Source organism: Antennarius striatus, chromosome 4 (genome assembly GCF_040054535.1).
Source record: "Antennarius striatus isolate MH-2024 chromosome 4, ASM4005453v1, whole genome shotgun sequence".
NCBI classification, from domain to species: domain Eukaryota; kingdom Metazoa; phylum Chordata; class Actinopteri; order Lophiiformes; family Antennariidae; genus Antennarius; species Antennarius striatus.
In genome coordinates, this window is record NC_090779.1 from 13,718,042 (window position 1) to 13,745,642 (window position 27,601).

Sequence of the window (27,601 nt, forward strand, 5' to 3'; positions counted from 1 at the left end):
AACAAACAGTAGTGCTGGGCGTCTGACATTTCACACCCACTAATGGTGCTGCTGGCAGGAAGAAAAATGGGAGACTGGCTAAAGCACAGTATATGAATGTCCTCAGGGGAATCTTAATGGTGATGAAAGTTTCTTAAACATCTCAAATATATCCTCTCTCTTTGGTTTGACTGTAATTTCTGATTTCTTTTATACAATTGACTCCATTTTTATTTGAAGTTTAAGACTCTCACTGCCAGGGCAATATAGTTAGTGATTAAATATTGAGGGTGAGCGAGAGGCAAATATGTCCTATTTTATAATCCCTCAGACTGGAGACGAGTGGGCTTCACAAAGCAGAAACACAGAGTGAGGAGTGGGGCGATGGGAGGAGAACAGTTCAGCAAAGAAGAGAGAAGGAGGCAGCAATAAAGGACAAAAGGAAGATCAGCCATAAAGACGCATGAGTTTACTTTCATCCCAGCAGGAGGCAGATAGATATAAGAAAGGCGGTGTCACTGTCAACGCTTCCTGCGGCACGCCACACAGGTTTACCACATGGTGACACAACACACATAATGTAAATGCACACACACACACACACACACACACACACACACACACACACACACACACACACACACACACACACACACACACACACACACACACACACACACACACACACAGAAATATGCAAATTGCATAGGCGGAGAGCGCCCACCTGTGAACTCTTAAAAACAACCTAAAGGGATGCTTTGCCGTCGGAACATAAAAGCATATGGAGACACGTCTCTGATTTTAAGAACGTAAAACTCCCCCGATCCCGAATGCTCCGGGTTTGGCCTGAAGGCATCCTGGCTTAATGCGCAGTTGTGACTCATCTCACATCATCACATGCTTAAGCCCTTATGTACACATTAAGCACAACTATTGCATAAAAGAAGTTTCTAATGATACACCATTTCTGATTTTAGCCTCTAGTTTGAGTTTAAGTTACAGCACCCTCATTATGCCCCCCATGGGCAGTGGAGAGACCACTGGCCATGGGGGGCATAATGAAGCTTTGTGATGAGGGAGATCACTGTAAAGACACAGTAATGTAAGCATGTAAAAAGGAACACATACATGCATTTATAACCATAATTTATGTGAGCTATTCATGCTCACAAAAACTGCTAGTGGGGAAAATGAACCAGTAAATCCCAAATTTGCATTTATATCCCTGACAGCGTAGCAAAGCAGATGCACAGACTGACATAACAGTGAAATGGTAATAATCCAGTGCATGGAGTCACCTCCTGTGTGTTACCAGTCAACCACGAGGTCAAAGCTGCTGCTGGGAGCTGTAATACATCAGACCCCACCTGATACACCTGCTACCACCACAGGAGGTTATCACAGTAGCACAAGAGGGCAGATTACATCTGAAAATTAAACTGAATTGAAAATTAACGTACCAGATAAATTAGTTCCCATTTTTGCTCCTTAATCAGCTTCATTGTTTTTGCATGTACAAAATATTTCCTACTCAGAAGCCAAAAATGATAGCAAAACTCACCTTCATAGGTTCCACTCTCTAGCAGGGCCCCACTTTGCTCCAGTTCCATAAAACGCTCAACACTCACAAAGTTGTAGTCCACCCCCGGCACCTCCCCCTCCTTAGGCTGTCTGGTCGTACCTGCATGGAGACAGAGAGAGAGGGGAGTGGGAAAGGAACGGAGACGGGCAGAGGTCATTAGAGCCAAATGGAACACTTGAGAAGAAAAGGCAGGAAGGTAGAGATAGAGTTCAAATAATACGGCCTGGATAGAAAAAGATGGTAAATTCGAGGCTACAAAGTGTATCAGAGGAAGTGGGTGGGGAAAGGAAATGGGACAGAAAAGGCTGAGTGCGGAGTCATCACATGTGGTAGCCAAATCCATTCACACAATTGAGTATTAGTGACAGCCAGAGACAGACAAGAGCAAAAGCAAACTGCCATCCTTCAGCCCCCACAAGCCAAACTGCTGCTGTTTCAGGAATAAAAGGAAATCAATGTAGTACGTTTAAGAAGTATAACTCAAACCTTCATGCATAACGCACAATACTGTGCCGACTGGATTATTGTTGAAACAGCAGGAATGCAGAGGCAACAAATTGCCGCGCAGCAATTAGAGCCTTCCTACGTCAACGCTGGAGAGATCTCCATCAGCGCTGCAGCGCCGAGGCCGGGCTGTGTGATGGCAGCAATGGGAGTTTCAAGTTTAATGAGGTGCTGTGTTTGTGTCTCTGCCAAGTGGACTTTCAGCTTCTGCTCAGTGAGGTCCGCTGGCGTTGATTCCTGTTCTTCATTGATCATGAACAGTTACTTCCTGGGTGTGAAGAGGGAGTCCACAGAGATGTTACCAGGACTCGCTGATCTGGCTATGAGTGTGTGTGTGTGTGTGTGTGTGTGTGTGTGTGTGTGTGTGTGTGTGTGTGTGTGTGTGTGTGTGTTTGTGTGTGTGTGTGTGTGGGTGTGTGTGTGTGTGTGTGTGTGTGTGTAAAAATGCACGTATAAAAACGTATTTCTAAATAAGTTGGGACATCATGCAGAATGTCAATAATACAGAATGCAATGGGTTTTTTTTTTTTTTTTCAAATCTCTTTAAAACCAAATGCAACTGAATTTCAAACAAAGACACCAAATATGTCTGTTTTTTACTTATTGGCAGCCAAACATGTGATATGCTGAAATTCAATACAACTGCTGGGAAGTATAAACTGTGATTTGACTTTATTCGGCCTCCAGGAATCCCACAGCGCTACACGATACTGGCTATCCTCTTCTATCCACTTCAGGAAATGCCAACGTGAAAAAGCTTCACAGAGCAACACAAGGGGGCTCAGAGCACCATCTAAACTGCATGTTAGACAAAAAGATCCATCCGTCAAAATGTGCAGCACTACTCTGAATACTGCAGCAGTTCCAGCAGAGCTGGTCGCCTTCCTCTGGGTAAAACTATTGATCTATAAGATCAGAATGAAATTATTCTGCTGCCCACATCGGAGAAAGCAGAGCCTGTTGGAATACTGATGAACTGCCAATGCTTTTCTCCCCCAGCTTCCTTCACTAGACACCCAACAGAGCAAAGAGAAGAAGAGCGAGAGAGGGAAAGGGAACATCTTGTTGGATCTGAGCTGGGAATATTGATCGATTATCTAGCCTAGAGATAAGCAGATAGTCCAACTGGTCCTTATTTCCTTTTTGCCTTTCTCGTGTTTCTTCTCAGAGTATCCCAGCACCTTATTCAACTTCCCTCCCTTATTCTCTGGTATTGCTTCTCCCCTCCCCTAAAGAACACCCACTAAATGATGGCATAGAAAACCTTTTCATTAAAACAAACACTGTACCTAACCAAATCCACCCTCCTGCTGCTGCTCTCATTGCTACCGCTCTCTCCTCATCCATCTAAAAACCTCTCCAGCTTCTCTTCTCCTATGCTCAAGTTCCAGGTAAAGACCAATTATGTTTATATTACACACACACACGCACAGACACACACACACACAGCTTCCATAACTTCAAACAGAGAATTAAGAAGCTAGAAAACGCAAGCCTCACAGGTGCTCAAATTACAAAAAAAATAAAAAAAGATTAAAAAATACTGGCATCATTGCTTCCCCTGATGAATGTCGTATTCTTGTTAATGAAAGAAAAAAAGTTGGCTATGAGCCATAAATGGTCTTTGCATCGCAATCATCCAGTGCAACCCAATCTATGGGAGGCAACGCTGGAGCTCGAGCACCAAAGAGATTTATGGCTTAAATGACTTAAATCTATAAAAGCACAGGAAAGCTTTGTCGTCGCCACTTTAGTTGTGAAGGTATTCTCTGCATCAAACCGTAACAGCTGAGCTCTGCAGAGTATTTTCATATGGAGAGGAAGAGAAAAAAAAAGAGGAAGCCATTATATAGAAATATAACAAGGAAATTCCATTTGGAGGAAAAGCTAAAATAGTCAATGGACTGAAATAACTCAGTTGGGTGTCAGAAGATAAGAGGACAAAGACCTTTGCTAAATAATGGAGTGCATGAAGAGTGGTGAGCAGTGAAAAACAAAAACGAGATAGAAAAGAGGAGGAGGAGAGGAGATAGAGCACCATTGGTCAACCTCTCTGCATTCACAGCAGCCTACGAGGGAGTTTGGGAGTGTGGACGTATATTCATATGCATGTTTATATAATTAGAAAGGAAGTCACCAAGAGGGAGAAGCAGTGCGGGGGAGCTAAAAATAGACTATCGACGAACTGATTATCATAATAAAGGGCAGGGGAAGGTAGTCAAATTATACGGTTTCAGCGTGAGGATGTGTGGGAATGGGGGGGTAAGGGGTGGGAGGAACAGAGGGTGTGTTTTATATTAATAGCTGATATTCAGAGTGCAGACCCAGAACTCTAGGTATCATTATGTTCTTATGTCTAGAAGTGTCATCGTTGAAAATCGCGACTCCTGCTGCCGTGTTTGTAATCCATGTATTACAAATGTATGTTAATTGGACTGAGCAACAAATCCAGATGAGAAAAATTAAACACACATGATCCCACCTGTGTGTTTGGTTCAGTGTCTCTTTGCGTGCACATATGGATCGTGTTGGTCTCATAAACCCCTCTTGGTTTGGGCGTATCATCCATCACGGTGACCGGGGCTGCCATGGAAGTTAGAGGGAATTTGTTACTGAGACAGCAGTAACACAAAAGGTAACGGTGACTAAAAATAATCTGTGAAAGGTGAACAGCGTGACGCTCATTCACAACAATCCCCAGGTGGTCTGGATGTGGTTGATCCACCCTTCTCCTCTGGGCTTGATGTATATCCAACTTAACCCAGAAACGCTGCACATGCTGGAAAGATAAGCATTTATTATTTAATACAGGTTTTTAGATTCACATGGAGACTTTGCAGGTTGGCTCACCTCTTTAAATCATGCTGGATGCTTTGATAAGCCCCATTACTACAAAAACCTTTCCTTAAACTCATGTAAAAGTCCTACAGGTGCTGATGATTCCTCACGTGTCATGCTAAAATGAAATGAAATGAAAAGGTGTATAAAGTAATGCATGAGATGTTCTTACTCGATATGCAGCCTACTTTGGAACATTTTTAGAACATTGGGCTAGAAGCCACAAATCTGCCACTGCGCAAACAAAAAATAACGAGACAGACTACATGGTCTTCAGATTTGTTTACCCAGAATTTGTTTTTTTTCAGTACAGAGGAGGCAGAGCATCATGGGAAGAAAAGAGCAGAGAGGAATGTGCAGACGGTTTGTTTCTCACACTACAAGCACCGTCACTTTCTTATTCATCTACTGTCATCCATCCATTCACCATCCTTCTGTCCACATCCATCGGTCCCTCCATCTTGTCCATTTAACAATTTTTTATGCCGTCTGTTGTCACAATTGCCTCGCCAGCTCATTTAATCCCTCCGCTATCCTCCTGTCTTCTGTCTCTTTTTTAAACTCCATCTCACACTTTGCTTGTCTCTTTCATTCTCACCTCCACCCTTCCCTTCTCCCCAGCTGGCAGATGTGAATAGTGACAGTAGGGCTTAAGAAAAGATTTGATGGAACACACACAAACACACACACACACACACACACACACACACACACACACACACACACACACACACACACACACACACACACACACACACACACACACACACACACACACACACACACACACACACACACACACGCCCTTATTTACACTACAAAGCCCAACATGGCAGCACATTGGTGACTTTTCTGCAACAACACATCAGTGCTCGGTGATGCAGCCTCACCACGGTAACAAGCCACAACTTCTACATTAGCTGTACAATAACAATGTTTATATCAGATTTGAATTTGGGTGTTTTGCTAATGCAGCCATTCTACTCGTCAGACTCACACATGACCCTCAACTCAAACCGTTTTACTCTGTGAACCAGGACTACATTGCTTGACTTCTTGTGCTTTATCAATCAATTACTGTCACAGCATGACCTCTGAGAGTCGTCTCATTGTCTCATTTATGCAGGCGGTGTTTAAGCTGACAGCTTGAGGACTGAGGGACTTGGATATCACCTCTCCAGTGTAAATCACTCTGAGGACAAGAGAATGTTCTGCACACACACATTCAGGTGAGCTCTAGTCAGCAGTAACGTTATAGTGTGTGTGTGTGTGTGTGTGTGTGTGTGTGTGGTTAGGCTGCTTGATCACTGACTGATACTCTGGTCCTGAGAGTCAAAGGATTAGACACCCTCACTTCCACTATCCTCATTAGTTTCTAAGCTTTATGGCTCTTTATGGCTCTTTTCTGTAACATTAACATATGAGGACACCCAGCATTTGGTCGCCTCAGCTCAGCTGAGCTGAAACACTTGAACCAATGGAAAAGCGAGTTTGGCTCTGTCCTCAAAACTCTATCTGCCAGCACCTTGAAAACTTACCAATTGATCCTTATCTTCTTTGTTAAAAATGTTCCATAAAAAAGGAGATCTTGTGATTTATAGGAGGTTTTATGCAAGATTATTTCTTGGCTACAACCTGTTGCCAGGCAACCAGCAAAGACTCCAAGAGGGCCTAGTATTAGCCATGAATTAGTCCAATACAGAACCCCATTTAAATAGAATACTAACACACACACACGCACGCACGCACGCACACACACACACACACACACCCACCCACACACACAGTATATTTATTGCGAAAATGTTCAAATCAGTAACGTGGCAGAGGGTGGTCTGACTTCTACTTCCCACCCAAGTGGATTTTCAACTAACACATATACTGTACATGAGGATACAGATAATGTCAGCTGGTTACTGATGTCTGCATGTCAGTATTAAGGTGGGTCACAGTCACCAAAACAAGGTGTTGAGCAAATGAACATGACAAGATGACAAGACAGGAAAAATAAGATGGCAAATGATAAAAATGAGAGACAGAAGTGGGAATGAAGGTAAATTAAGTAAACAAGGAAGCAAAAATATGAGGGGTTAAGCAAAAACAAAAAAAACCTTGAAACAGGCTGGACATGAGATTCTCTTTAGACAAAGAACAAAACAAAACGTAAGACTAAAAAAGTGTTTATCAGGAGCTTGTGTTGTCATTTGACTTAATACACACAAATGTCATCCATTGATAGAATTATTCAGAAACTTATGCTGTGCATACTTATGCGGAATGCGTGTCTCTAGCAGGGGTCTAAATGATAGTGATAATGATGGGAGCTGACTGAAGAATGCGTTGGGAACAGGCCTCCAGCCAGTCAGAACTTCTTCTGTCAAAGAATCCTTAAGAAAGTTTCTAAGGTACTGTAGTTCATCCATTTTTGGGCCCCACCTGGTGCCAAGCTCTGAGCAGTGGGTCCCTGTGGCTGTTAAATTGCAGCAGAGGCCACTCACACACAACAGCTTCATCAGTCTGGTGAAATGAAATTAGGGAAACCAATGGGCTCAAACCCATACGTCAAGGTCGTACCCATCCAGGCATGGGACAACTATTTCAAGGACTGTGGGGATTGAATCAGCAGGAATATTCATCATCCAGGAGGATCTGTCCACGGTTGTTCATGCCGCCGGACTTCAGATGAACTTCCATGGCTAAGCCAAAGTGAGGCTGTTCCATTCGTGTTTCTCACTTTACTCAATAATTGATGCATCATATGTTGAAAGAAAAGAGATCCTTCAACTACATTAAACAATGAGCAGTTATCAAAGTAATTTCTATACATTTATCTTATTTAATATCTTCAAATAAAGGATGTGGGTCCCCATCACTTCTTCTGGAAGAAAATATATAATCCATCCATCCATTTTTTTGCAGGCAAGTTACACCAGGTAAAATTGAAATTAAAAACACACATATTTTTCTCCAAACCATACAAAGTCAGAATCTAACCACTGACGATTATTTATCAACCGGGAATACTTTATTCACTGATTACAGTAGATCTGTTCTTTTACTGGCAATTATGCGAGATTTTAACATTTGACTCCACAAACTACAATTTAAGACAGAACGTACCATTTAAGCTTCTAAAAGTCCTCCTTGGACATTAATCACAATGAGCACAGAGTCCATTCTAGTGCCAGCAACTCTAGAATTCCACTTATTCATGTTTGTGGGTCAAGTCAATTTGCACCCGTAAATATAACTGCTCAGTGGGTCAGCATTAGGAGGAGCTGTTGAAGAATGACACTGATGAGCTACCGGTGTCCTGAGGTGTGTTTGGTTTGATGGGAGTCAGCCCTGATTGGCTGACGTGCATGAGATGATGAGAGTCAAGATGATGCACATGCACAAAGTTGGTGTTTAAGGTGTGTGTGTGTGTGTGTGTGTGTGTGTGTGTGTGTGTGTGTGTGTGTGTGTGTGTGTGTGTGTGTGTGTGTGTGTGTGTGTGTGTGTGTGTGTGTGTGTGTGTGTGTGTGTGTGTGTGTGTGGATACACAATCTACGAAGCACTGCCTGACCACACTGGACTAGCTGCTCACTGAACACCTCATGGCTCATTGCTGTGCATTAGTCTGAGCTTAATGAACATAGAGACAGGGGGAGAGGAGGAGGAGGAGGAGGAGGAAGAGGAGGAGGAGGAGGAAGAGAGGTAAAGCTTAAGACATGAACACAAATAGCCTTTGTGTGTGGTTGTGCTGAGTGAAGTGGATCATACTGAAGAAAATGACAGATGAGATGACACCTGTCCAGAGCTTAACATGGAAACCACTTTGCAAACACAAGTATTTCATTAACCACAATCAATGTTTGCTGTTTTCATTCCATAACATTGATATCATTCCCTTACGGCTTCTTTCATCTGTGGCACAACATTAATCCAGTGTGCCAATCAGACTGTAGGGAGCCCAGAAGTACATCAAAGCATGTCAGCCAGCCCTTTAACAAGAGCAAGCCAGCAGGCAAATCACCCCGTAAAGGAGAGAGTCCCTGGGGTGGGAGAGAGAGACTGGGGGGGTAGCATGTGACACTGTCATTATTTAGAAGCTCAGCCCACTCAATTTCACTACACAAGAAGAATAATCAGCTAAATAATAGCTAAAGAAACACACATGTGTACATGCATGTGATTAAACACAGTGCTTTTGGTCATACACACAGATACAGATGAGGTGTTTAAAACCCCATCCATCCATCCATCTATCTACATTACCAAACTGCAGTAACTACTTATTCCATACATCCATCCGTTTATCCATTCGTACATCCATGGCCTTGTTCAAGGCACATTTTCTGGTTGGATCACATTTGGCTATGTTGACAGTTCGCATCTATAAATACAGGTGACCTCTAAAGCTCCGATGTGAATGACAAATTCTCCAAAGTGAGAATTATCTGAACATCAGTGAGATCTGTCTCGCTACCGAGAATAGAAGCCATCATATCTGTGACGCCACCCATGGAATTCAGCCTGAAATAGATGCGTTAATATCAAATATATGAATGACAATTTGATAAAGAGAATGACAAACACTTTATCAGCCGGATGAGTACACGGTTAAAGCTAAGAATCCGCATTGTGTTGTTATCTCTCCACTTTGTTCTGTTCCTTTAATCGTGCTGGCTGATGATTAGGGGGTTCAGCCGATGTGCACAAGTAAAAAGTCCCGTTTTGGATTCGACCATCCTCATTCATGTCACACACTCATGTAATGAACATGTATTCCACCACGTATGAAAGGGGCTCCAAGCTCATTTGAAAATATTAGACAAACAGACCACTCAGACAAAATTTGGCTAAATTCATACACTTGGTAATGTGAACACAGTGCACCGCATCGCTGACTTTTCTTGAGTTTAAAAATATTTTTAAAGACACTGTGATCACTTTATATAATTAATCTAAAAATATTCATGCCTGCTGAACCGAAACCACTCCTGTTAAAAGGCATGAGGATTAAAGAGAAGATGATATTTGGGAGAATAAAACTGAGACCATATGACTGGACGTCACCACTGGCATACTGGAGAAAGATCTGGAGTGATCTACATGTCATCTGTGATTCTGAGGTTGAGCCCATCCATGAGGAAGAGGATTACTCCTGTAACCAATGCTGATGGTGGATGCACAAATTATTCTCTCTATGACTCTGATTGTGTTGTTTTTCCCTGGTGTGTCACCTGTGAATTTTATATTGACTATTTGTTACATCCCGCTCCAAACGGGTGATGTTTTGTAACTGTCAGTGTCCGTCCGTCTGTCATTTGTTAGTCCAACAAATACCTTCACAACTGTTGCAGATAGAAAGATGAAAAAAAAAGCACATTACACGGGCCTAACCTTGAGAAAACTAGGTCAAGGTCAAATTTCAACTATTGTACACTCAGGAACTGGACAACATACAAAGACGAGGGAGAAGGCCAGTGTAAGACCATAAATCAAAGCTAGTGCTTTGATCTATGAAATTAGGTTAGAGCACTAGCTTAGATCTTTTACCTATGCAAGTAGGTCAGGATAAAATTTTGAATTCAGGGGTGTTGCGGGATGTTGCAGTCTGACTGCATTGGTTCCAGTTTGCGATGTTTTTGGTATGTCTCTTTGTTAATAAATAACATAATTATGAAAAGCTGAAAAAGAACACACACACACACAAACACACAAAAACACACACACACACACACACACACACACACACACACACACACACACACACACACACACAGTTATCGCCTCACACAACCTCGTGAGTTCCACCTCACAGTAAACACACTCAAATAACTGTCATTAATCCTCTTCCTCTCCCTTCATCAATCAAAATACCAAGTCAGCGTTACGTCCCACTCACATCCATTTTAGTACGACAAACATCAAACAATCAGACATCTATAAACAGCTTTTAACCAAGTCATACCTAATATGAATGCAATCCAAATATGTAACAAAAAATAAATCCAGAATCTATTATTGGTTAGATTTTGGAACACACTGGATGTAAAAATCACATATTTTTCTTCAGCCATTCAAATTAAAAATCAAACACAGATGGTTGTGGGAGAATTGGAAGCTCACTGCAGTGACACTTTCAATTCCTGGGGAAATCAACAGATGAGTGCACTGAATGCTCACTTGGAGGTGTTGATTTTGCTACCGCAGAGTTTCCACCTTTTTAAAACATAATGAATAAAGTCTAACTGTGCAACAGCAGCACATTGGCAGTCATTGTATGTGAGCCATCAGGCCATACAAATGTGAATGCACTAATGAGTGTGCAAAAAGTAAGCTAGGAAGCTTCAGTAAGCAGTTATTCTTGTGCTCTATTCTCTTTCAATATTTTGAAGAAAATTACCGTGAAGCTCTTTTGTAAAAGAAGAACATAAATTGTTTATAGCACGAATTTCTTAATTCTTCCTCATTTAGTGGTACAATAGGTCTCTCGTGACAAAAACAAGGATTTAAACAATTTGCAGACATTAAAGGTCTCAATAAACGTGATTTTCATTTGGTTTCCATCACTTTTCTCTTTTAGACAATGTTATGGATGAATTCAGTGAGTGCACCAGTTGATATTACTTCTGTATGAGACTGCTTTGAATACAATGAACATGATGATCGTGACCTTGGAGATATTTTATTTTTTTCTCCAGAAATTTGTCAAGTTGTAAAATCCATTTGTTGGCACTTTAAAATCTTCTGCATTCATCCCAGCAACAAACCATTTCCTCACATCATCATTAGGCATCTTCATTACTACTTTCATTATCGGCGGCGCCAGTCATCTTTCCCAGCATCCGAAGCATCTCAGCCCTCATCACCATCTTTATCTGCCCCTTCTGTCGTCCCCAGAGGAGGATTCCCTGTCGACGGCTGTGAAGCTACGGGGCAGCAATACGTCCAGAGTAGCGATATGAAGTGACAGAAGCTGCATGTATTTATAGGCTATCTGAGTAGAGAAACGTGCCGCTCACTGTTAAACCTATTTATAGAGCCTTTTACTGATGCTTCTGAGTAGAGTGAAGAGGAGGAGATAGTCCTCAGGGGAATAACTTATGAGGTGCCCTCGTACCTCCTTCTACCACCATTCAGCACACGTCCGCGCTTCTACTCCCTCTGTCTGTGCTCATCCCTCCATCCTCTCACATCAGCTCTCTCCTGTTCAATTTTCATCCTCGGCTATCTTCTTCCTTCCCTATTTCACTCATGCTGAGCTCACTCTGTACTCCACCGTTCCTCCTGTCCTCTCTCTTTTTTTTCTCCCACAGAGCCTGTTTGCTCATGTCCACATCCATCATCTTCACTCTCCTCTCTGTTTACCGCACCCCCACCATTCTGTTTCTCCCCATATATTTCCCAGATCTTCTCATTTTCTTTAGCCCAATTACACTCTCAGCTCCACTTATATCAAGGAGGCCCTTGCTATGTTCATATGCGGAGCAGAAACGTCTAAAACCTCTCAATGAATTCATCAACAGCTGGTGCTCTGGCAATGGACTAATTTTCTGAAGGGGTCAAGTGAACCCTGTAAATGAAGCGAAAAGATCATGACTTAAGAGCTGGAGATACTAGACCATCAAGTAGAGACATTTTCATCAAATGTTTCATCCAGTCAGCTGTGACGCCTCCCTGAGGTTTTAGTTTCCTCACATCCTCCTGCAACAGAAATGTACGGCTCCTACTTGAACTGAATTGAATCACCACTTTTAATCAATTAGTACAAGGACCCAATATCCTTTATCATGAACCTTTGACATGGAGCTGTTCTGGCCCTGACCTGGGCGGCAGGACATCTATTCTTATCTGTAAGATGCAAATACAATCTACTGTAGGACTTGTATTTGATATTTTTTGTAGAAAATCTTTTTTTCTTTGACAATTTTTTCATTCTCATTCATTTTTTTATTCATTTTATTTCACTTGGCACTAAATTCACTGCCACGCCTCCAAATTTCTCTTTCTTTGCCTTTTGTTTTTTCCACACATTTTGCAATAAATGAGTCCCTCTTCTACAACCTTGTTTGTTTAATTTTCACATCAATCTGCAATTTGTGTTCATCCTGATCCTAGTGTGTCCCTAAGAGTGGTAGCCCTTCTAGTATTTGGCATGTGCGCCTGTTGTGCAAAGCAGAAAAGATTTGCATATAAACACAAAAATAAACACAGCAGACATCCTGGAGACAATACAACACTGGAAAACTAAAACAGAGAGCAGACCTTTGTAACGGTCTTTTTAATTACAGTAAACCCACATTCACTTTACTGTATATACTTAAACCATCAAGTATTTGAAAATATAGTATATTGAGTAATTCATGGATAATTTATAAAAACAGTAAAAAAGTCCCTTCTCATTAAAAAGAAAGTGAAAAGATGTGGATCTACTACACTGCTACATGCCCTGACCCATCCACCAGGTTTCATGAACATCCCTCGTGAAATTATGGTATAATCCATTAAACAATCAAAGAAATGAGAAGATCAACAGATAGATGAAAATGTAATAAGTTTATTAATATCAGATGACAAAATCAATGGTCATCAATTTAATTCTTTTCTGAGGAGAAAATTGCTGATATTACGTTATGTAACAGGATGCAAAAATTAATGTCAACATGTAAGCCATCTAGCTGCACACACACACACACACACACACACACACAAACACACACACACACACACACACACACACACACACACACACACACACACACACACACACACACACACACACACACACACACACACACACACACACACAAACACACACACACACACCCTTCAGTGTGACAACAGTTTGTGATGCAGAGTGGCGTCTGCTTGTCAAGTTGACAGACTCGCACTGACAAGCACGGTCAGAGAGCTGCAGACAGGGAGGAAAAAACAAAAACTGCTCCAAACCACAACATCAGGACTCTGGTTTTTAGCTGTCGGATGCTGCACCACTTTGATGGTTGAACAACACTAGCTTCTGTGGCTCTCAAACTACCATAAAATCTGGTGGCCTAATCTATTTGAAACACTCTGACCAAAAACAAATCCAATCTAGTCAGTGAGATTAAAGCAAGTTTAGCACATCTATCTTATACTGCATTACATTAAAATATTTAACTTGTGATTGTGAATTGAAATTGAATATGTACTGTGTATGTATATGTGTAATATATGTATATATGTGTATGTAGATGTGTGTGTATATATATATATATATATATATATATATATATATATATATATATATATATATATATATATATACAGTATATATACAGTATATATGCGGGATGTTGCAGTCTGTGACTGCATTGGTTCTAGTTTGCCGATGTTTTTGGTATGTTTCTTTGTTAATAAATAGCATAATTATGAAAAGCTGAAAAACACACACACACACACACACACACACACACACACACACACACACACACACACACATATTTTCTCCTTGCTTCCATTTTCAACGACAAATGAATCACAGAGCTGCACTCCATGAGACCAAATTGTGGCTCATGCCATACTTTGGCTTTGACAGGATTGAAGCATTTGAGGACCTGCAGTGTTGAACCTCAGCCAATCCCCATCACCCCAGTCAACACCCTGTCACTCCACTGCACTATTACACAGCTGACAGGCTGAGAAAGGTAGAGGAGGAGAGGGAGGGTAAGGAGAAGGACAGTGAGCCATCTGGAGTTAAAATAGAAAGAAAATGTGATGGAGTGAGGTGACGACCAAAATAAATGAAAGAGTCAGAGAAGGAGAGAGAAGCATGGAGCACATGAGAGACTGACAGAGAGAGAGGAGTGAAAGCAGAGCGATCAAGACGAGAGAGGATGAAGAACTGTGCAGCTGTGGGAGCATATTAAACAATCACGTCTGTGTCAGCAGCTCAATACGCCGACAGAGGACATCTAGTGTAGTAGAAACACTCAGCCAGAGCAAAAACAACTATTACTGACGTCAAACCCTCGCTCTGGTCTCTCCTGAATGTCTGTTAACACATAGCCAAAAGGTTGGTTGACATAACTCAACCACCTTTGCTTGAAAAACACCCAGATGGAATGACTGAGGGTATTATCAAAGGGTGGTGAGAAACATCAGACGAGCCCTCCGACAAACATCAAATCACAGATCCAGTAACATGAAGTCTGCAGCTCTGAGCATCAGAGCAGCTTCAGCCTCCAGAGAAGCTGATTCATGAGCTGCTCAGTGTGTTTTCATAGCAGTCAGATCTGCTGGGGGTGGCACCCCTCAATGTCAATCACAACGATGGAATCGTCCCCCAACAGGCAACAGGCACCACTAGCGTTACCACAGTGTTAGCCCCTCGCACACACCGTGATGCATCCCGCAGGCACACAGCATCTGTGTGTCGATGTGTGTGTCCAGCCTGTAGAATTCCTCAAAAGCAGATACGACCACACATCGTCCCGATGCTTCGTCCAGATAGAGATGTGTGTTATTATCTTGTATGTGTGTGTGTGTCGTGCATGTCTAGCATGTGCTGAAGGGGGTAGGGCGTCAAGGCAATGCAAGCCTCGAGACAAGAGGATGGTTGCCGTGGAAACCTCAGGCTAAGAGCTCAGCAGCCGGACGATTAAGAGAAAAGAAACGGCGATGGAAGGCAAGAGACAGAGAGAAAGAGCTTATGTGATGAAAAAATACAGGGATGCTATCCAGAGGGCAAGGAGGGAAGACTGGAATGGAGAAGAAGAATTAACTAGAGTAGGAAGGAGGCGAACGCCTAACAAGCTTAGACAGAGAAAAAGACAATGAAAGAGACAATTACTGACACACAGAGAGACAGACGAGACAAGGAGATCACAAAGGAGTGATAAAAAGATTGAGGGAGGGATGGACACCAGGAGGAGGAGAGGAGGGATAAAGTGATGTGGACTCACAGGGAATGGTGCGGAGGTAGAGGTTGTCTCTGATGATCTGCTGGTGGTCGTGGTCCACTGAGCCCTTGGAGAAGCGCAGGTTGAGGTAGTGCCGCAAATCTTTATCAACAACCCCCCCTAAAACAGAGGCAGAAAGGGAGAGATGAGGGCATATTTTGACATTTGTTGGTGACATTTTGTTGGAATGGCATCCAAAATCTTCTTGTTTTTTCTGCTCGGGAATAATAAGGATTGTAAAAAAACAAAAACTTTCACTCCACATTCAAGCAGTCCAGTCAGCCAGAGCAGCTGAGGTCACTGATTTTCAAAATATGTCAAGATGATGTCACTGATTGTAGAAATGGTTTGAGATTTGAAGGGGTTTTATATCCAACAATGAGTTGCAAAAAAATGGAACAAACGGCTTGTAAAAACTCCAGACAGTGAAGAAAAAGACTGATGATGGAGAAATCTAGATATTATTATTAGCAAATATCTTCATACTTGTTAAGCCGCTGCACTGAAACAGTAAACAGACAAGAAAGGAGGAGAAGGACAGACGACAGGCCAACGCAGGCACAAACACCCTGTATGATAATGTCAATAAATAGCTCCCCGGACCAAAAAGCCCCCCCAGAGAAGAGGAAGAGAGCTTCTTCTCCATGCAGCATTTTGTATGCAAGACTATCACATCAACAGCAGAGGAGATAAGGTTACATGCCATGTTTTCATAAATGAGAAGCGTGTCTCCTCACTCATGCATACTCTAGTGACCTCCTGCCAAACTGACTTGACAGCAGCAGGCCCACCGGTTAGATTAATGCAGTCCTCACTCGTCAAAGGGAACACACACATATACTACTAACACGGGTGACGCCGGTTCCTGAAAAAAGAATCATTATGGACTATCATCTATTGTCTGCTGACGCTTTTTTAACCACTATCATTGTAAAAAGCTTCACAATCAGCAATGGAGGGTGAGAGATGGAAAACAAAGGAACATAAGAAGGAATTTGGATCTACAACCTGAAGACAATTTTACGTGTCAGGTAAGTAGCCAGGAACAGGCCATATCATTGAGATGTACACTGATACATGCATATTTGTACATGCACATCAGCACAGACAGAAGTGTGGAGGGAGGTGGAGAGACAGACATGGTGAAGAGAAAGGCAGTGCAGACCAGACACCCAGCAGCAGCCAGCTCAGACGTGGATGGGAACAGCGGTGCTTTTCCTCAGGTACAAATCCACGGACCGCCTGTCCTCCTAGATGTCCTCTAGCCTTGGAACCAACCGCCATACATTTTCTGTCGTCTCTGTGAAACCTCACTGTCCTCTTTCCTGCTTCAGCTTGTCCACTGATGCTCCGGCACACACAGCACCCGGCTACAGCCGATTTTAATTCCAGAGGAGACGGGGATGAGGGGGAAGGGAGATGGAGAGAGACGTGGATAGATGGGGATAGACACCGACTGTCGGGAAGCGAGAGAAGAGAAGGAGATGTGCTAGTGGGAAGCCAGGCTCCCAACAACCTGCCAGCGGATTGGCTGGAGATCTCCCACGATCCTGCAGCAGCCTCTATGTGCTGCTGCTGTTACTGCACTGGAGTGTGTCGTGCACTTCTCATACGGTTAATGTTGGTGTGTGTGTGTGTGTGTGTGTGTGTGTGTGTGTGTGTGTGTGTGTGTGTGTGTGTGTGTGTGTGTGTGTGTGTGTGTGTGTGTGTGTGTGTGTGTGTGTGTGTGTGTGTGTGTGTGTGTGTGTGTGTCAGACACTGAGACATTCTGTGATAGTGGGAAATAAATGTTTATGCTTATGAAAGAATCTGCATGTGCATGTTTGCATTTCTGAGTGTGTGTGTGTGTGTGTGTGTGTGTGTGTGTGTGTGTGTGTGTGTGTGTGTGTGTGTGTGTGTGTGTGTGTGTGTGCGTGTGCGTGTGTGTGTCTGTGTGTCTGTGCACAAGCTTTCACCCAGATGTTTCCTGATGTTCCTTAAATATTTGCCCACCAGATGCTCTCCCTGTTTGACCTTGTGTAAACGTCACAGACTAGAGGAATACTGTGAGAGGCAGCAGCAGCAGCAGCAGCAGATGCCACACTGAGGCTACACACACACTCAAATGCACACGGAGGACTGATGAGCTCACACCTGCAGACACCAGCGAGGACGCCTTGAGCGCGGTCTTCGGTAAGGTTCGTTCTGAAATCAAGGAATAACCAAACACGGACACAAAAACACATGCTCCTGACATGAACGTTCCGCTGCAGGCAGAGCCGTGAGGAGGAGGACGGCCTGTTTGATCCACTTCTGTTAGTTCGACTCTTCAAATAGGAACATTTAGCAACCTTGGAGATAACCTTCTTTTGTGGCTGGCTGCTTGAGCGAAGCAGGAAACATTCTGGCAAAGATCATTTTATAGATTTCTGAAGCTGCCCCCCTCCCCCCCGCCAGGGCGGCCCCCACCTGATTAATCAGCACACGGCAGTGGAGCATCTCCTCTGTGGGCCCGTCTGGTGGATTTATGTGTTCACTGTCTGTGGCTGCTGCTGAGCTACCTGTGCTCCTGTTGAGTGTTTAGCATGTTGCTTGGATGAGTCCATATAATGAAAAACAATCTGTAGCCATAAAGGGGATTAAATTGTTCTGGTAATTACGCGTAAAACAATAAATATTATTTGATCAAAGACAGTCTTAAAGTTGAGAAGAAATCTCTTTATGGAGGCATACATGGATGGCTGGTGGCATACATAACATAAACTGGAGTCTTTGTTGCTTAGGAACAAAGCAGACAGTAGAATTACTTGTGGTGCTGTTAATAAAGCATAACTATATTGGTGAGCAGCAATGTACTTAAATTCAAAAACTTAATCCAAGACATCTCCTGTGATTCGTTTTACGACAAAACAAAAGGGGAATAAAGCGGTGACAAAAAACAGGTCCTGAGGAGATAATGTAGCTGCAGCTCTCTGTTATGTATTTTAGGGCCTATGTTACCACAATACACCCAGGTCAGCACATTTTTATGTGCACTGTTGTGGGACATTATGGTGTTACAAACCAATGTACAACAGACAGGGAACTGATCCTGACAAAAAGCCTCACTAAAGCAACTTTGCTAGCACAAATGAGAACACAGAAAACGCCAAATAAACCCATTTTTACCACCTGCTGAGAGTCATGTAGTACAATAAACAGGAAAGACATGGCGTCCTTTGAAATGAGGCAATTTCACTCACAAAAGAAATGAATTCTGTAAACTGCAGTTTCAATTTCATGTGAGAGAAAAAGCAACTTTTTCAAAATTATTTTTTTGAAAAATGTGTTGGGTTATGCTTTAGAAATTCCTCTATCCCCCCTCCTCATTTCCTTCATGGGGAGAGACCATTTGGGATAAGAAATCTGTCAATGAGTATACAGGTTTAGTTAGTTTTTTTGGTTTACAGTTTGCCTCGTTTTCCAGGAACCACACACAATTAAGGAATTCCGCGATTGAACAACGAACTATTTATCTTATTATTCACGGTAATTTAAATGTTTATGAACCCTCCCCACACTGATATTGAACATCCCTTATCTGTATTACCTTTTCCAACACTCTTATCGACTGCTTGAAGCACTCATGTAAATCTGAAACCCACAGAACATAGTGCACTTCCGCATGCCGTCAGCCAATAGAATGCACGTAAGATATCACGTGACTGCCAACCAAAAATCCGCGATGAGGTGAAGTCGCGAGCATTGATGCGCGAATGTGCAAGGGCGCACTGTATTTGCCCACAAACACACTTGGTGATCAATTTAATTTTGATAAAGTGGCTTTTCTGCTTGAGCAGTGACCACATGTTCACGTTGGATCACCACCGCCTGCTGTGACAACGTACGTTTGTATCAGAACAACCAACAGCCTCATTCTTCTAATGCATCATTGAGATAAGAGCCAGGGATTGATTTTACTTAAGGTTGCTTTCAGAAACAAGCAGAAACAATCTGACATGTTACTTGTTGCCATGGTTCTAGTATTGTATATGAGGAGAAGCGCCAATAATGCCTCCATTCACCTCTGAGGATCTGCATTTTGTCCTCATAAATCACTAACTCTTCTTTCATCACCTGCATGCAGAAATAACATACCAGAAAATATTTTTTTCAATTTACCTTTTAATGTATTACAGTTTCTCGAAACTGAAATGCAGAATTGATTGAATTGAAGTCAAAGTTGATTCTGGATTAATATTTTCACATATTTACATTCTTAAATAACTGTTGGCGGTCATATTTAGCTCGGTAGACAGAGCATGCGCCCTACGCCGAACACCTTCACAGGAGTGTTGTTTATCTTTCCATCTTTGCAAAGCTATTTATGGATAAACAGTGGGAGAACATTAGAACTGCAGGATAGCAGGCATACTAATAAATCATTCCTCCAGGCAGAACAGAAATTCTTAATCCTGCCTTCAGCCCTTTAGCAAGTCAAGAAAGGGACACCAGTGGCCGGAGGTCTCGTCACTAGTATGGAAACCATAAACTAATGACAAAGCAGGCCTTCCTTCATCACAACAGAATGCAGGGTTCACCGGCGTCTCATCTGCCTCACATTTATCTCCGCTGTTCCATTTTTACAACACATTGATAGATTTTCTTGTTTTTACTCCCACACATAGGTAAGATTGCCGTTTATTGATTGTTGTTTAATGGGACTGAAACTGGGTTTCTATTTGTCCTGCATCTCATTTTACCATTTCTTTTTTTTTTTACGATTACATTTTCTTATATCCGTTTCGTACATTTTAACTACGGATCTTTGCTATTTGGTGTCATCAACGCTTTTTTGTCAGGTTAATGCCTGGCTTATTAATGCAATTAAAATTTCTGGAAGTGTAATCATTATTTATTTACGCATCTATTATAAAAAAAAAGTCAAACAGTTGTGAAAATTTCCATTACAACTCATAGGTGATGTTTAGGTGTGTTTGGGTGAGTCTAAAACACCCCTAAACATCACCTACGAACGAAGTTTAAGGGTGTTCTTGAAGTCTCATCTTTAAGAAACTAAAACCAATTTTTTTTTAACTATTAGCTTATTTTATCTGTAGTACATTGAAATGTTTTCTAAATGAATAAAATGTATCATTGTTATCCGCTGTACTTGAAAAGACCAAAGCAAAAAAAGGTGAAATAGTTTATTTTATTCTGAATATCTTAACTGACATATTGTTAGTGGTCTGAAGACTTCAGTCTCCCTGCTTGGGAGCAACGATGCTCTCCATGAGATCAATTATGTTGTTTGTAAATTTGACGCCTATTTTTTTTTAACCAGCCTACTTGTCAACCAACTTTCGACTGTAACCAGTTAAACATCTCGTAACTGCACTGACAGATAATTCCATTTGTATTTAGCCTTGTTCTCCACATACCGAGTGTTTATTTGTAGTTTTCTATCCTCTTGCAGGGCACTGACTTGTTACATTCCATGGCTAATATGCAGCACATATTCCAAAGCCCTACTCTCTCCTAACAAGGCAGGATTGAATGCATTGCATTATTTGTGTGCTGGGCGACGTGAGACAAGTGTGTGTGGGGGAGGGGGGTGCAGATATATGTAGAATCCAACAGGAGCCATTTGGGTTGATTGGGGACAACATAATTAGGCTTGACATACCCACTTCCCCAGGAGGTAGCGAGAGGAGAGGGGAGCACAATCACATTTAGTCTCTCCTGACAAAGTTTCACTGCTCAACCCTTAAGTGCAAACAACCATTCAGTCACGGGTCAGCAACGCATGCCAACATGCAAATTAAGACCCCTACCGTACATGTACACGCAAACAAAAGACAGCATGTTCATGCATACATGCAAATGAAGCCATGCAAAATGGGATGGAATGGATGCTGCAGCAGCCCGTGTATTTAACTGGACAATCAAATCTTCTCTTGAAGCGATTCCAGCGTTTCTTGATCAACACAGACAAACACTTCCTCCATCTCCCAACTAAAGCTGACTTGAACCGTCAACAAACACCTGATGGAATCCAAGTCACACAGACACACACACACCATTGAGTAAACAGTGTTAGGACAGTTCAAGACCCGGCTTTGGGCTGGTGCTGCTCAAGTGCTTAGCAAGGAGAACAAAACTCTTGGTGATCGATAGCTTGCCCACACTCCTACACGAGGTCACGGGCTACAGGACTACAGAACTCCAGGGCTGGAGTCAGCAGCAGCACCTCTGAACACACACACACACACACACACACACACACACACACACACACACACGCACAAAAGAATTTGTGTTGAAATGCTTCCTCAGGCAAATTTCTGCTGAAGCTACCAAGCATCATTACCTCTCACCCCGAACGCTCTCCTGCACAAACACAGTATCTTCAGTAAATATTGCCAGAGTAACCACAATGCTAGATGCTGACTGACATGTTCTGTAATGTAGTACCTCCAACTAACTCCATTGTTTCTTTTCCCTTTTTAATGGGGAAAAACTTAAAAAGTCAAATGTAATAGACTTTCTTCTCGGCAGATGATTAAAAGGACAAGCACAGGCGTAAATAATAATCTATTAATATTACCCAGCATACCTGATGGGGCCATCCCAAATGTTGTTAACGCCTTCATTGTCAAAGTCAGAATGCAAGAATGGGCTCAGAGCTGATCCCTGATCCCTTCCTATTTAAACCATGATAGAAAAGCTTGAACCATGCTCCTAAACTTCTAGCCTTGCTAACTTTCCACCTGGTCTGCTGGACACACAGTATGTCTACCTTCCTCCTCTGCATCATGTCAACCAACTTTTTCTGTCATAGTTCCAACATTCAGCGTCCCTACTCTCAGTCCTATACTCTTGGCATTCCTCTTCTCCCTCTTCCTCCAAACACACTTTCCTCCTCTCCTTCTTCGACCAACAGTAATCCAATTTCCAGCGGCACCCTGTAGGTCAACAGCGCCGATGGCGGTCGTTGTTAACCCGGGTCTCGACCGATCCGGTATGGAAGTCATAGGTTTGATTCACATCTTTGATTTGGCAAAAGTTTTACGTCGGATGTCCTTCCTGACGCAACCCTCTGTATTTATCCGGGCTTGAGACCGGCACAATAAGACACTGGCTTGTGTCCTCTTGTAGCTCCATTATCATTTTTAACTACACTGCTTCTTGTCTGATTTTGATTGATTTTTCTAGACCTGTTTTCTTCCCTTACCTTAATGAATCGGTGCGACAGTGGACATTTTGACATGTCATAACAGGAAGCTCGCAGGTGTATTAATGATTGCTGCATTCCAGGAGGTGCTGCTGGTTAAAGCTCCCTGCTACCAGTTTCCAATGCAGCTAGGTCATTATTACTGTTCCATCTAAGTTGTCCTCCAGTGACAAAGCAAAGTATCTACGACTAGTCGACCACATTCTATCTAAACAAACATGCATATTGTTGTACCTGTGCTTATTTCATTTGAACTTGTTCCTTAATGTCATTTTTATAAAGATCTAATCTGTTCAATTTCCCCAAACTCACTCAAATCCCACTTTGTTTTGTCTTTTTTTCTCTCTCACCCAGCATGATTGTAATGTCTGTCCCTCTTCATCTTCTCATCCACCTCTCCAAGATCCCCTGACCTGATCTAGGATAATTCTCTGTGTGTTACAGTCCCAATTATGCCTCAGCTGGTCTCAGATTGTGTATGTGTGTGTGTGTGTGTGTGTGTGTGTGTGTGTGTGTGTGTGTGTGTGTGTGTGTGTGTGTGTGTGTGTGTGTGTGTGTGTGTGTGTGTGTGCGTGCGTGAGTGAGTGAGTGAGTGAGTGAGTGAGTGAGTGAGTGAGTGAGACTGTAGATAGTTGATGAATTACTGAATACACACTGACTTTCTAAACGTTTGTGAAGGTGATTTAGTTGTGTATGAGGTATCTGTTTCCAGTCGTCCTAATAGAATTATTACAGCAGGCAGGAGGGTCCATTATTAATAGTAAATGTCAAAGCCTCTTCTAAAGGTCTTAATATTGATCACTCCGTATCCTCAGACTAGTCTTAATGACCATCTTCCTCTATGACTTTCTCTGGAGCGTCGCACCCCAGACCAGAAACAAGTTTATGGCATCTGAGTCGTGCTAAAGGGAAACAAGCCCAGTCTAAAAAATATCTTAAAGGCTAAAAAGGGGACACTGAGGAAAGCGGGGCCTAATAATCCTCCTGCCATCATACTTAAATGTTGAGCACAATAATCCCCTGTCTCTCCTGGCTTTGCACGTCCATGCTCATTAATGTTCTTGTGCATATGGTGGCTCCTGTTTTAAATGTGGCTGAATGGAGATGTTAGTCACTCCTGATTGGGCACCTCCCCTCAATCTCCTCCTCACACTCTATAAGGAACAACAAGCAGGGTGCATCTTAATGAGTATTAAAACAGCAGCCTGACAGGGAGCAGCAGCAGAGGAGGGTGGATGGAGGAAACCTTGCAGGAATGGTAAGGCTTTGTGTGGAACGGGACAATCTGTTATCTGCTCCCAAACAGTGGGAAGTTGACTAACTCACAGAGAGAAAATGGAGAGATGGTGAGCGATGGAGCCTTAGAGGCATCAGAAAGAAGTAAACTCATTGGTCTGAGGGGCAGAAGGGTCATTAAACTGGGGGCTAAAACCAGCAGGGTATTCCCAGTCTATAAAAAAATAAATAATTGTGGTTATGGCGAGAAGAAGGCCGCCCTCTAAGCATCATAATGATTCTCCTCTCCAATGCTTCATTTGTCTGCTTTGGGCTGATAGTCTAATAAAGCCTGTCTGTAGGGGCCCCTCATACCACTAAATCCAAAGCTGAATGAATTCAATTTAGCTCAACTTTACTGCCTGATTGCTCCTTTCTTTTTCTCATTGGATTTTGGGATGAACTATGTGTACAGGAGCATTGTTGCTCCAACAGTACACACACTGGACATGAAGCCAGAAATAACAGCCATAATTCATGTGTTAACAAGTCATTTTATTTTGTTCCCTCTGTCTTCATATGTAATGCATTGCTCCTCAACATCTTAACCTTGAAACTTCATGTTAATTATAATCAAATACATACAGCATCTTGATCCGACATTAAAAAAAAAAGGTGCACCAGTGTTAGCAACAGTTACTACAGTAGAACACATGTGAGCAGCATTCCAGAATCCACTGTGTTTTGATGGAGCAGGTGTCTCTGAACAAACATGCAAGAATCACCTGGTTTGTGAAGGCACTTCATTCAGAGAGTTTCCTCTCGGGAAAATGAACAGAAAAACATTACATTTAAGCAAAACAGCATAGCACAAACATGTATGTACCACACATCATCCTGTCCCTGCATGTAATAAACGCTGTCATACAGCAACACAAACACACAATGCAGCATGAATCCAGATGGGCTGAGAATGATGCTCATATAATTAGAGTCACCACACACAGTCGTCACGGTTACACAGCACACTATTTAATATTTAACCACACTGATCTGTAATATATACGGCAGTATATTTGGAGTTGGACACCTGATCTTGTCTTTGCAGTGAGGGATTCTGTATCAGATCAAAAGGTCAAAAGGAAACTTCAGGACTACTGGTTAGGGATCTACTGCCCTCTACTGTTAGGAACTATGAACTGCACAAATGAAATGCTATTGAATGCAAATAAAACAGAAAAAAATCCACTGAGGTTTCTGCTTGTATCTGCAATGAAAAATTGAATGTAAGTAGAGAACCTAACAGATAGACCTGAATCAATCTTTTCTCTCAAATGATTCAATACAGCGCTTATCATATAAGGTACAATGAGAAATCAGACATAAATTACTATCTATTTTCCTCACAAAACAATCAAAAGAAAAGCTGGCATATATAAAAAGTATGCGAGGAGTTTCAAACAGTTAAGACATAAATATGTAAAATGGCTTTAACTCAGCATGGTGATGATGATACTATCCTGTGTATATGCTTTGGCTCCGATCCAACACATTCAGCATAGGAATGCTGTTGAGCCTATTTAGACTGTCAGAACATTGTTGGTATCTGTCCACCAGCTCCAGTGCAGCAGCTGGAGCAGCTACTGAAACCATCTTTTATAATCCTTCTCACTCAGATCTGAAACCCACAGAAAAGCCACCAGATTAGCAAAACTGGCTAATCTACTCTGTGTCAATGAATGAAAACAATCCGCTGCCCTCTGTGCTGCCATGCCTGACTGAATGTGGCTCTGCCGGACTGGTATTGAGGGGTCTCTTGTTTCAGAAGAGACCAGCGCTATTGTTGCACACAGAAAGTTAGCTACAGTTCAGACCTTATGTCTTATTGTGTTTTTCAATGTTTTGGCTGCATGTGTGCAGCCTCCCAACAACAGACAGGCCGCTGGGGTAAAACTGTAACCAAGTCCAATTAATTTAAAATTGCTTGACTCATTTTTAAGTGAAAGAAACTCTTAAATTGGTTGCACATCTATATGTTAGGTAGGTTTTGTGGTAATTTTCAATATAATTGGTTTGATCACGCTTTACCGATTTTTTAAGTAGTCCTGAATCTGACAAAATATTTTTGGAGAACATTCTGTATGTATGTCATGGTAGGATTCACATGACGCAATATTACCCATGAAAAAACAGAGAATAAACACAGTGGGACCTTTAAATTCTTTTTAGAGTCAAGTGCTGTACTTAAATATAAATATGAAACCATGAAAGAAAACATATATTAGTTATGTTATTTATGTTCCAAAACTGACCGGATAGTGGCTTTACAGGGTCACATGATGTGATAATAAGTAAAAGAAGTTCAAGGAATACACTTTTGCCTGTAGTAACTTCTCTGTATTTTTCTTGGAGACTTGAAAACACAAGTCTGTATTGTAGCATTAGTTGTTGTGTTGAGATCCACAGATTTAACTGGTAAACATTATTCTGGCCAACATCAAATTTTAAAATGAGATCATTTTCACAAACTTTTCTGTTTCAACATCTGAAATATCTTGGTGACATTTTTCATTACATATGGGGCTTCAAAATTTGCGCACTATGTTTGATTACATTTTACAAAACATCCCAACTTTTTTTGGAAATTGAGTTCTAAGTAAAGGATTAAGCCCTACAGTGAATACAAGTAAGCAATATCTCTGCACTGATCCATTATATTTTCAATGCTTTAAACACCAATTTGTGCAAAGCTTAAGTATCTGAACCGATTAAAGGACTTTTAACAAGCTCAGCTCCTCTCCATAGCTCTCAGCTGATCGGATGATTCAGGAGGATTGATTATGCCTTTTTACATGAAACAGTGGCATTTTTAGACAAAGCAGACAGTCTAAAATAGACACAAAATAGGACTGGAAAAAGTGATGTCATAGTATTTGGTTTAAGTACAAATCAAAAGATGAAGGCACATGAACACCAACACATGGACATAGAGAAAAGAACAGAGAGGCAGCTGTAGAGTACTACTGCTATCACAAACATGTGTTCCGAGTTGTTTTTGATAGACTTCTGTCCAGCTATCACTCCAACACACACATACACAAACACACACCCACACACACTTAGCCATCATGAATAATCATAACAGTGTGAGTTGTAGCTCAGCCAAATGAAATGATTTTGATGGTAACATCCTACTTCTAATATGTAGCCTGTTTTTGCCCACATTATATCATACAGTCATATCACCATGGTAATCTATCACTGTGCTGTTATTCTAGAAAAGCCTAAGCACAAAACCTCCACTTCAGTCACAGGGCATAACAGACAATCACACACACAACCATTCCAAAAAGAAGGAAAGGA

The 27,601-nt window shown here is 41.9% G+C and overlaps 1 protein-coding gene across 7 annotated transcripts in view; it reads right to left on the bottom strand.

Moving 5' to 3' along the window:
- LOC137593447 (membrane-associated guanylate kinase, WW and PDZ domain-containing protein 2-like) overlaps positions 1 to 27,601 on the bottom strand; it is a 68,648-nt gene that overhangs the window by 34,433 nt on the left and 6,614 nt on the right. For 6 of the 7 annotated variants that reach the window (XM_068312146.1, XM_068312145.1, XM_068312143.1 and 3 more), the window contains exons 2-3: positions 15,835 to 15,951; positions 1,541 to 1,660 (exon numbers count right to left, since the gene is read on the bottom strand). In XM_068312146.1, the coding sequence (XP_068168247.1) occupies positions 1,541 to 1,660; positions 15,835 to 15,951 (237 nt within the window). Of the gene's footprint in view, positions 1 to 1,540; positions 1,661 to 15,834; positions 15,952 to 16,996; positions 17,249 to 27,601 lie in introns of those variants that run through there. The other variant, XM_068312147.1, reaches the window with a different exon arrangement.